The 12,097-nt window shown below is 46.4% G+C and overlaps 2 protein-coding genes across 4 annotated transcripts in view; one reads left to right on the plus strand and one right to left on the minus strand.

Moving 5' to 3' along the window:
• The window catches only part of mute (gon-4 like protein muscle wasted), a 44,994-nt gene extending 38,255 nt beyond the window's left edge, over positions 1-6,739 (plus strand). For all 3 annotated transcript variants that reach the window (XM_089545171.1, XM_089545173.1, XM_089545172.1), the window contains 2 exons: positions 4,037-4,133; positions 4,512-6,739. In XM_089545171.1, coding sequence (XP_089401297.1) covers positions 4,037-4,133; positions 4,512-4,583 — 169 coding nt within the window. In that variant the 3' untranslated portion in view covers positions 4,584-6,739. The remainder of the gene's footprint in view (positions 1-4,036; positions 4,134-4,511) is intronic.
• On the minus strand, positions 6,730-8,465 carry nop5 (nop5 ribonucleoprotein). Its single transcript, XM_089545174.1, has one exon. It carries the CDS (start codon positions 8,353-8,355, stop codon positions 6,751-6,753), a length of 1,605 nt encoding a protein of 534 aa, XP_089401300.1. The 5' UTR covers positions 8,356-8,465; the 3' UTR covers positions 6,730-6,750.
• Positions 8,466-12,097: the final 3,632 nt, after the last annotated feature.

Genomic DNA, 12,097 nt, shown 5'->3' on the forward strand with positions numbered 1-12,097 from the left:
CCATCTTCCGCTGTTCTTCGCTAACTTCCCCACAGTCCCCACTTCACAAATTTCCCGTGTCCCAGGGGCAGGCGTTATCGCGTCAGGAGAGCTGCTGCATTGCTGCATTGGCTACGCGCGCCATGCATACCCCCAATCAGTCGGTGCAGTGTGCATGCGTGCAGCCAGCATGGTTTTTCTCTCGTCAGCTGTCACCGCACCCTTAGTTCTGCATGCTTCTTGAATTTCCCATATGAATCACTTCTGGAAAGCCGGCTTGATTCCTGTGATGTGGAGGTGTGCAAAGCTTCCGGTGGTGCAGTGATGGCGGTGCATTGGTCATCGGTGAACATTGTTACGGTTCCCTGAAGTTCGAATTAACGAGCTTTTACAGGTATTACAACAATCAAACACCTCCGGGTATTTACTGCCAATAAATGCTCTGAAGTTTGTCATCTTTTCTTTTTTTCGGCACAACCCTGTTATAACAATTATTGGTTATAACAATGGTGTTTCCATGGCACTTGAATATTGTTATAAGTGGGCTTGACTGTATAACAACAAAATTATCGGCAAAATAACGGATACAACAATAGGATTCTGGCTGCCGGGAATGTGTCTACCACCATTATTTGTCTGAAAGTTTCATAAAAAATAAAATACTTTAAAGCGAGTGACATGAAAATTCCTCAAACGGACTGGCGTGGCGAAATCCGTGAGGCAATCGCTATTGCAATCACTGGAGGGAGGAAGAAAGAACTTGCTTGACTGCTGCCGCCCAATGCTTAATCACACAAATGTAGTTTCTGCAGTTTCCGCCTATTCGTGCGTTCATGAACTGTGGAAAAGTGGCGGCGACTAAGCGTAAGGCACTATCTGACCCCCCCCTGCACTCTTGTTATTGAGAATTTACTTTTTTTTTTTAAGCATCAGCTTTTCTTAACACATTCTTCCATTTCACATTGTCTGCAGCGCAGAGCTCAACAGTGCACCAAGAGTGCGCCAAGATGCTGTGCACCGATAAGATCACAGCATGTTTATCTTTTGATGGGAGCTGCTGCTGAGGTGGCTCGAACTTGGCAGAGTGCAGAGACACTATGCGCCCTTGACAGGGGCACCGGTGGCAGTGCCTACATGCACGGGGGAATACATGGGTGTTTCCTTTTTGCATTTTTTCCTTTCTCCAGTTATCTCAATATCATTCTTAGTGGATTGCACTGTAGTGTATGATGCAGTGTATGGTGAGGGGGATAGCAGTTGCATCCATTGCACAAGCCAGGCTCACTTTTGTCTTGTTATGCTTCGATTTTACGGTTTATAAGCTAACAGCTTTCATAGCTGAATACCTCTGCATATTTTATGAAGCAAATGCAAAGCTTTTTTTGCCGCTGCAGGCTGTGGCACAAACTCAATTGAGAGGGTTTACCTGGCCAGTTGCTGAAAAGGCAGGATTGATTACAGCTTGTGGGCCGACAGTTCAATGCAAGCAAAGGCTAATGCGGAAGATTACCAGATCACATATTGCAGTGGTGGATGTGGCTGATTCATTGGTCTCACAAACTTGATAGATTGGCATCCATAAGCATTGCTGTATCAAGGCAGTGCCATGTTTAACAGTCATGTTGCTGAGGGTTGTGCACTGCTGTAGTTCGCTTTTTTCATGTAATATCCTCAAGCTTACTCCCCACCATGTTTTCAAGCACAAGTAATTGTGCACTTTGCATATTAGCTGGCACATATTTGTGCGATCAGCAGTTCTTTGTGAATGTGAGTGAACAACCCATGAGCTCCGCTGCTTCCATTTGGCTCACCAGCATTTAATCACTAACCATTGGATAATCTTTGAAGTTACTTGGCACAGCTATTTGCAGGCGCTGTAGCGGGGTACTTTCATCATTGTTAGGCAGCTGCATCCTTGGCTAAAGACAGGGCTTTCCGTGCTTAGAATATGGCGTTGTTTTGCTGGAAGGTCTTGATTCTTGCTTGAGAATTCTGTTTGCTGAGTGGCTAGGGCGTTCGGCTACTGAGCTGTAGGTCCCAGACCCAATCCTAGGTCCAGCAGTAGGTGCCCGTGTGCTATACGATGTCAGCGTACGTTAAAGAACCCCTCATGGTCCAAATTAATCCACAGCCCTCCACTACGGTTTCCCTCATAGCCGATGTTTTGCTTTGGGACATTCAACTACAGTTACAATAGACGATATGCGAAATGCGCAGCGCCATCTCTCGGCGCTCCGAGAACTAAGTCCTCCATGTTGGCACGGTACAGAAAACGAAACCGCTGCCCAGCGTTGGGTTAAAACGGCTGCGCTTCGTTTGAAAAGTAAAATGCCGATGCAGTGTTGCGCTACCCTCTCCACTGTGAAAAGACACTACGATGCGTGCCAGAACTAGGTGCGTTCAAGCTTTTCACTTTTCTATTTTTTTACTCCGTCCCAACGTTTTAGTAACACAAAACGCCATGCGAGGTATCATGTGTCAGCACGCGGATCAGTGCGCAGCTTTCGCTTTCTGCGCTGATTTTTAACAAATCTCTCGAGGTGATTTGCGTTTAAATTAAGATAAGGACCACAGCCTTTGTTGTCTTTGATCAAAATTAGAAGCCGATTTCGTGCATTTATCAACTCTCCGGTCGGGCGTGAATATATATAGACGCATACTTGAACAACGTAATAGAGAAGGTAATTTTTTTGAGCGGCCAATCGCTTGTGCCGTGGCGAAATAAGTTCACTCGAAGAACCATATGCCGATTACTGCTTAGTTTGCTACGTGTTCAGTTAAGTTTTTCCCGTGTTCAGTTAGTTTTAGAAGGGCGAGCAAACTCTCTGGACCATATACGCATATGTTATGCGCGTTAAGGAGTCTTTGTGAAGCAATACACCCTACGTATAAAAACTGAGGTGCGAATGGTTTATTTCTTGAGGATTAATATACCTTCGATATCTGCGGCGACCAAAATCTAAAAAAGAAGGAGCGAATAATATAGCTACTTTATTATGAAGGAGGGACGCATGTCTAAGCAAGAAAGTAAATGCAACAGTGTTCTGAAAACGCTTCAGGCCATCAGATTTTATTATCATTGTGGCAAGCTCCAACAGCTTGCTTCGCAACAAAGCCATTTGTCCAAGTTTGGGAGTAAGCTAATTAAGTTTCGGAAGCAACCGAACATGCTAATTTCGCCCCTGCACACACAGCCTGACCAGCGTATCGAGTCCGTGCATGCACCTACAGCTGTGACATCTTTCTCTAATCAAGCCGCCGCGGTGGCTCAGTGCTTATCTGAAAAAAAAAAAAAAAAAAAGCTGCGTCTTTGCTTACAATATTTTGAATTATATGTGCATGCCCACTTTCCTCTTGTTAATGTCGACTGACTGCGAGCAGGACGCGGTTTCAACGAATTGTGGCGAAAATCAACCGACGCCGGGCTCTGAAACGGTGACGTTGAAAACCGCGGATGCGCATTGCACATTACAGTAAAGGAATCGAATTACGCAGCTGGTCGAGGGTCTTGCGTGATTATACTGCAATGCACGAAGCTCCTGGCATCGGCGCGAACGAAAGTTCGCACTGTCACAGAAGTTTGTCAACACACGTGCGCACTCACCGCAAAATAACCGCTCGCTACCCTACCAGATGAATTCGCATCCACTTGGGAATAAAATAGCCATGATAATGCGTGATGCTTGAACTGGTGCTTTAATGCGAGCATTAAAACGACAACAGCACACGGTCACGGTTCGACTTTCCAACCCACTTTCGAGTGCGGATTATTGCGATCATCAGCGCCAGACTTCAAGCGAAGCTAAGGATGCGCGGTAGGAGTAAGCTGGCGCTTATTGAAAGCACCTACATTTGGTCGAAGATCAGCTGTGAAAACAACGCAGCAGCTGAAGCTTGCCTGTTGAAATTCCACTCGCAAGAAGAAAGTACGCATAGCAAACAATGCACCAGCTCGACGAGCTCGACCGCGCCAAGATGGAAACCGGAAGTTGTGGGCGCGGTGTTGCCAGACCGCCAAGCAATTTCGCATATCGTCTATTCCCTTTGACCATTGCAGGCAGGATGACAAGGTGCTGTTGCAGTCGTGCCAGCAGTATGGCTCAGAAAAAGGAATCCAGCGAACATCGCAGGCCCTTGGAAGACCACCAGAACAAGTGCGGTGCTCAATTTTTCATTACAACTTTGTTTTTTAATCTTGACAATCTCACTGTGGGCAAAAGCAGATATGTTGCGAAGCTGTCAGGCTTCTGACATTTTTTGCATGACATAAAATGAGGCAGGCACCCAGAATGGCTTGCTGCAAACACAGAAATCTCTGCCACAGAACTAGTTGGAATAAAGGGCTTGAAATACTTGAATGGTAGTCGAAAGTGGAATGTCCTTGTAGGCTGAGAATAACTGGACACTTTGTGAGCACCAGTGAATGAGGTACGCATCCTTACGCTTTGCAAGCACTTGTGGTTGGCGTATGCAGTCTTCCTTTGTAGGTTGTGTCATTCGTAATTCATAAGCCTGCTGCTTCTATGTTCCAGGTTGCCAGCCGTTTTCAAGAGCTGATTCGTTTGTTTGAGGCAAGTAAGAGCGATGAAGAAATGGATTCATGACAGTAGCGGTGCAAGTTTGCAAGCGTGGTCATCTTCTTTTGTACATTCCATCACTTCATTTTCTCCACCATCATCCTGTGCACTGCTGAAGAGGCTCAGCTTGGCACACAAGAAAGCATGGAGGGCACGACATATTGTACAGTTCTGCTGCCATGCCGATTCCACATTATCACATCTATCTAGTCATTGTTTTTACCGGTGCACAAACTGGCCCAGCATCACTGCATTTGTGGACTTTTGAAAGTGGGTGCTGTGAGGACACTGCGACATTGTAATCTGAATGAATGTTCCTGATGCTTTTAATGCTGGGCTCAAATGTGGTCATGTGCTGTATGTACCATAAAGTCTGTTGTCACTGCTGAAAGTGTACAGTTGCTGTATTTATGCTTCACACTTGAACCCAAGCAGGTTTGGACTCCTTTTTCTTTGCTAGTGTTGTAAATACAGGCCACAGTTCATTGCTTCCTTTCTGCGTTCTTCCAATTGTGGTTGTCAGATAAGAAACTGTTATATGCACACACATCTTTGGCATTCACATTGTAGAATTATAAGTGAACAGTTAGTGATTTTTTGCTTGCTGTCAAAAGCTCTGTGAACTTTGCGTTATTACAAAATGTAGCATTTTGGTCCCTGTTGCTTGTTTACAGTTACTTTTTCTTCATGTGTGCTTACTGTTAATACAGTTCGTCATGTCACAGTTTTTATAATGCACATTATTATATGAATGACAACTGAGGCCAGCTGCAGGTTATTAATGATGTGTGTTTCAAAGTGTCATGTAACTTTTAATGTCTAAGTAAAGCATGTTTATTTTAAAAGTATTCATATCGGTTGCACATAAGCAAATCTTAGTTACTTTTCCCTTCTCCCTCTGTAATGGTTGCCCTCAAGGGACAGCATGATGTGACACTAAGGCGATGCATTATGGCTATATCTGAAAGCTTGAAGGAAAAATAATCTATTGCTAATCGCTAATATATGCAACAGCACTAAAAAAACATCCATGTAAGGCAGCGTCACTGTACTTGCTTGTTTGGTGAATGTTTTTGTACCCCTTGCTTTAATTAACTAATGACTTTTAATTGGCTAAATCATGTCGGGGAAACCACACAGAATGGGCTAAAGCTGAAGGCACACAAGACTAATTTTTTTTTTCCTAGCCACCTTCCTTGCCTGTATATTTAAAAGTTCACGTCTTTGTCACAAGTTGGGAAAAACCATGGGCCTTTATAATGTAACTCAAGGTTCACTTTTTCTCACTAGTTATTCTCAACACACGCTTCGTATATGTTTGTGTTGCTTCGGTTGTCTCCACGTCACGACATAAATAATGGACTTTAGTACTACTACAATGGGTTTAGGGGAATCTCCCAAAGTGGAGTAAGTTTATATTAAAGGAGTAATTACCCAATGGCATCCACCCAAGCAAAGCCGTATAGCTACATAGAAAAGCTATATGGCTTTCTTTTTGCAGTTGAAAAATTCGTCCTGGTCCAGGGATGAAGCCTGGGCCCACTGTCTATCTGGCACAGTCACTGTACCAAGCTAACCAGAACAGTTAGCAGATTCAGGGCAAGGCCAAATCTATTAACTCAAAGTGGGAATGACGTTAATTCAAGGAGTTTAGGGGAGTCGCATTATGGTAAGTAAATTCGTAAATTGTGCTGTTTAAAGTCTCAAAGTAACACGGGCTATGAGAGACGCTGTAGAAGAGAGCTCCTGGTTAATCTAGACCTTCTAGGGTTCTTAAGTGTACACCAACGCCACGCAGCATACAGGCACCTTTAGTTTTAATAAGTAATTTCTCATTAGCATCCACCCAAGTGCAGCCATATGGCTTCACTTGGGTAGATGCTAATGAGTAGTTACCTCTATTTGGTAAAATTTTTTCTCTTTGTAACACAGGGAATGGGTAAGGCACTTTTTTACCCAAGCTAGACCAGCCACATAATACTGCAACACCTTGGGGCCATGTATGTGAGCCAGTATTAAATAAAAGTGGGGTGAAAAAAGTCACAATGTGGCGTGCGTTAATGCAGCGCTGTATAGATTTGTCAACAACACATACAATCGCCCCCTCCCTCAACCGACCTTGTTTGGCATGGAACAAATGCCATGCAGTCATGCTGTTTCAATAAAAGAGCCATTTAAAAACACTGGAAACAATTTATTCATCATCACCTTCAGAAGGCTGATGCTTTTTCTTCTTCTTTTTAGGAGTGACCGGCTCGCTCTTGACTGGCACTTGTGCTTCAGCCTGCTCAGCCCCTTTCTTCTTCTTCTTCTTGGGTGTCACTGGCTCGCTCTTGACTTCGACAGATGCTTCAGGCTCCTCTGCCTCCTTCTTGAACTTCTTCTTCTTCGGCTTTGCCTCATGAGCAACCTCCTCTTGTGCCTCTTCTTGGGCCTCCTCTTGTTCCTCCTTGAACTTTCTCTTCTTGCCAGCTGTCGTCGGCAGCGTCGAGTCTGCCGCAGGCTCATACTGACGCACTGAACTCTTGTGCTCGTACCTATCCTGCCTGGCCATGCCCCTGGCGGTGCCACTGATCCTTCGGTTGCCCGTCCCTTCTTCGAGCATGCGCATGCGTGTCTCCAACTTCGCCCTGTGCTCGACTCCCAACTCCGTGCCCGTGCCATCGTCTCCCAGGGCGTCCACCCTGGTCGCCAGCGCAGCCTTGGCGGCCAGCATACGCGACATCTTGCCCTTCAGCTTCGGCGTGCTCTGGCCCACCAGTTGCGCGTGGTAGATGAGGCCGTACTTGGGCGTGTCGTGCTTGGTCTTGAGCGCGCGGAAGAGCGCCTTCTCGGCGCCCAGTATCTGTACCGTGGACGCCGGGTGCTTGGCCAGGTTTAGCAGAGAGCCGGCGTGCGAAATCAGACGCGCCCCGACCAGTTCGCCGACCAGAATGGTCAAGTTGGGCGCCACGGCTATCATGCGGTTCTTGAGGTATTCGAACAGCTGGGCACGGTAGTCGCTCATCTGGATTATCTCGTGGCAAAGGTGCTGGATGTTGCGGATGTCCTCGTCAGACACCTCCGTGCCCATGGACACTTCGGCGAGTTCCTTCACGCTCGACTCCAGGTCTTCTGGCAGAATGTCCGACAGGTCCGTCTCGATGGCGTTTGTGCGCAGGCCGATGGTCTGCACGGTGCGCACGAACTGCATGTTGTCCGTCACGACTTTCGAGAGCTCTGGAAAGTGCCAGCCGTACCACTCTTTGCAGCGCATGATGTAGTTGTTGAGCTCCTTGTCCAGATCATCCAGGAGCGACACTGCTTGGATGATCATGGTGTCGACTTTGTCAGGGCTAAACTTGAGCTTGTAGCGGGACAAGCTGTGCGCCAAACCGAGGGCCATAGCCGTCATCTCTTTCTTTGGCAGTCCTGTGATCAGACTGTCGACCTGGGATCGAATGCAACGCATAAGCTCTTGGATCGAGCTGTTGGCCACGCAACTGATATTGAACTTATCTTTGATGACATTTCCGAGTTTAGCGTCCGCGACGGCAAGACTCTCGTGCGCTTCCTTGGCTACAACCTTCTTCAACACTTTCTTTAAGCTTTTACTCAGCTTTCCCTCCACGGCTGCCGTAGCTGCCGCAAGAGCTTGAGTCATGTCTTCGAACTTCTCGAAATGCTTCAGTTTCACCACACGCGACGCCTTGTCCGGAGTCTCGAAGTCTTGGAACAAGTTATCTGTCTTCTGGAGCTTCTTTTCATCAAGAACTTTGAAAATGGCGTAACCCGCCGGTGATTCGAAAAGCACCAGCATGACGGAAAGCTTTGCTTTGGTCACAACAAACGATAAACTGCTACGATTCACCACGTGCAAGACGCCATGCCAAACAACCACCGGCACACTTGTGAAACACGCGCACAGCGTGCACAAGTAGGCGGATGAATACAATGAAAGGTTGCAAGTGCAAAACTGCAGCAAACAAAAAACTATCGTACTGGCAGGTGCTGCATATTTTTTACTTATGTTTGATACTATATTTTAGTCAGCTTGTTAGAAAAGTTTCCCTAGCAAACGTATTAGCGACATTAGGTTGTTTTTCTTTGAGCGGAAGACTACTTTCTTTTATGCACGTTGGTCTTGTGACGGTGATGGCGATAAAACGTCGCAACGTAGCATTGCTTTAATATAAAACTTTCTAAAAATAAATTTAAGAAAATAAAATTATTTATTTATGAGTTGTTTTGCGAAGCATTTCATATAATTTGTTTTGTTCGTTAACGTACTATCAAACAAGTTTGTCATAGGCGCGAATTTCGAACGCGTGGTATCTTGCAGCAGCCTGAGTTACATTTTACAATCTTCAAATGTTTTAACAAGGGTAAATGCTATTGCCTAGTTTTCTCGTCAATTAGTAGGGCAACAACAGTCTAAATATGGTTCTTTAATTGTATGGGACCGCACGGGCGACGACCGCACCTAGCTTTTCCCTTGACACGGATACTGAATCCGTGGCGGATTCAAAACGGAAAGACGGGGCAGGGTTGCAAATGATCAATTGTGCTAAAAAGTTAACTGTGGTATTTTGACATCACATTAATATTATGTTCAACGGACAGCTAGGACAACAGAGGTTGAGTAAGCCCTTGTGTTAGGGCATACTCGGTATATATGGACGTGAGAGCGAAAGAGCCCCACAATGGCTAGCGCAGCTGAACATGTAGACTGAATTATGTAGTGCTGCTTGTACATTACGTGCAGCGTAAATGTTCTGGCATACGCTCAACGATCTTTTAAGGAGAATAATTAGCACCGTCAGTTAACCAATGTGCAATAATTTTGGATTTTTACGTGCCAAAGTTCAACCCGGACTTTGAGGGCTGACAACTCACGGGTGTCGCCACGTACGCGCGTGTACACAACGCAGACAAAGCAAAGGAGACTAATAGAACAAAGGGCACTCCAAGATGTTTATTGTTTTTCTAATCCTACCAATATTGGTAGGATTAGAAAGTCACCATCGGTCCCACCTCCGCACCCCGCCTCTTTTTCACATTTTTGTAACCGTGTTGACTTTTTTGTTTTTCCCCCTGCCCTCGTACCGTCAGTCTAGCATATAGCGTCCGTCTCCGCATTGAAGCGAAATGAAAAAGTGCCACGCTTAGCGCGTTATTCTTTTTCGTTTCGCTTTCACTGCTTTTATAGCAAGTAAAACCAGCGGAAAGACGCAGGCAGAGAGAAGCACGCAGGACGACGCTGTGCTATCAACTGAGTTTATTTCAATTTATTCAGCAATGAAGCCAGAGTGTATGTATGTGTGCGAGTGCGTGTGCGCGCGTGTACTGCACATACCAACGTCTCCATTAACGTTGGTACATACGTACTACGTGTGATCCCCTGGCGAAAATCTTTCCCAGCCCAAATGGTTTATGGAACAATTTCCAGATGGTTCCAGTTGTAACCAACTGGGTTCCAGTTGGTTCCAACTGGAACCAACTGGAAATTGTTCTATAAACCAGTTGAGCTGGGAAAGATTTTCACTGAAATAAACTAAGTTGATAGTCCATCGTAGTCCTGTGTGAATCTCTGTGCCTGCGTCTTTCCGCTGGTTTTACTTTTTCAAAATATACCGACTCGCCCAGCTCTCCACAGCTACTGCTCTTGCATTTTTCCCCATGCGAAAAGCTTACAGAAAGAGAGAGAGAAATTTTATTCACACCGACATGTGGACCTCAGGGCAGAGACTATTTTGGATCCAAGTTCAAATTGGACGCCCAATCATCAATCAGAAAAGCAGCGCTCGATTTCAGCGACCTTTTTGGGCGTTCAGGCATCACAATAGAGAGATTTAGCATACCGGAGACGTACTAGCGAAAAGACCGGTTTTACGTACACCTGCTGCACACGCGCAGTAGTCGTATCCGATCACGCATTTGCCACTCCGCACGCGCAGCTCCCTTACGTAAAACCTATATACATCTCCGCTACGCTAAATCCCTTGAATGTCTCATACTGCGCATACAAAAACCACATATGCTTGACTGGCGTCGCACGGCCCTTCTCTCCTTACCGCGCCATACACGATCGGTCATATATATGACCGACGTTTTGAACCTGCCGGCAAAAATTCAAGTCCGCGCTCCTGCACAGGCTACGACACCTAGTTTGCTTCTGTAACACCACCTCTTTGGTGGTTTTCTGATCTCTGCAAGCCTTCATGATCAGCCGCATTACATACTCTCTACCCTACTGCAACGTGAAGGCAAGAGAGGTAGAATCGGTTAATGCGACCATTCGAACAGTCTACAAAGCAGTTCTACGGCTTCCTAGATACACAAAGACCAAAAAGCCACTCGAACTAGGCATATACAACACACTGGAAGAGCTGATACAGGCGCATAAGGAAGCACAAATATTGAGGCTCTCAGCCTCTACTGCAGGTCATATGGTACGTATACAGGCCAGGGATAGAGCCGGTGTATGACTCTAGCAGCAGGGAGATGTTGCCGATCACAATCAGACAGCACATTAAAATCCTACTCCTCCCCAAAAACATGATAGTGGAAAGGCATGCAGCTAGGACAGCAAACCGTGCTCAAAGAATCGAAGACCAATACAGTAGCGACACAGCTGCAGTCTATGAGGACGCGGCCTGAGCAAAGGAAGACAAATACTTCGCCACCATGGTGCGAGCGACAGTAACTTCAGCAACAGAGGCCGAAGAAGTGCCATTGCCTTAGCTCTCTGGGACGAGAGCGTAGGCACAATTAGCGACTAAGATTGCAATCCAAAATTATAACAAAGGCCTGATTTGCTCTGCAGCCGCAGGACTAATCAAACACAGCCAAAGAATAAGCCGAGTAGAAATTATTTGGGTCCCTGCACACGAGGGAAATGCGGGAAACGAGAAGGCGAACCGATATGCCCGAGCTCTAGCAAACCGGGAGGGATCGGGGAGTGTCTCGGAGTCTCACATCAACGAAACTCTCACTTACCGAGAAATGACCAATCAGCTCCGTCAGGCGCGTATACTTTACCCTGCACCTCATCCGGACCTTACCAGACAACAGGCCAGAAACCTACATACAGCCCAAACTGGGACAGTCATGACCCCCATTCTTCTAAAATTACCACACAACCCATCGATCCCAATAACTGCTTACACTGTGGTAACACAGAAACAGCCGAACACATCCTATGAGACTAAGGAAAATCCACCCCCAAAAGACCTTTCACTGGCTCCCTCCCGGGAGGCCTGGCTTAGGCTCCTGAGAAAGCCTGACCCAGTCCGCAAGCCCAGCTTGCGGACTGGGTGAGAAAGGTCGCCCTCCGTTATAGTCTGATACAACTCAAGAACGAAGCGGCTTTTCCTCGCCAAAGGACCCCCTTCCAGCCAATGGCGTCGGCCAATTCATGACCCTGCTAGGGTGACAATGCAGGGAGCGGTGCCACAATGCAGGGAGGGGACTATCACCTTTTATCTACCACTCCCTGCTTTGTGACACTATAGCATGGTCATGAGAATCAGCTGACGCCATTAGCTGGAAGGGGATCCTTT

Source organism: Amblyomma mixtum, chromosome 5, assembly GCF_055824585.1.
Source record: "Amblyomma mixtum isolate Tamu chromosome 5, ASM5582458v1, whole genome shotgun sequence".
In the NCBI taxonomy this organism is placed as follows: domain Eukaryota; kingdom Metazoa; phylum Arthropoda; class Arachnida; order Ixodida; family Ixodidae; genus Amblyomma; species Amblyomma mixtum.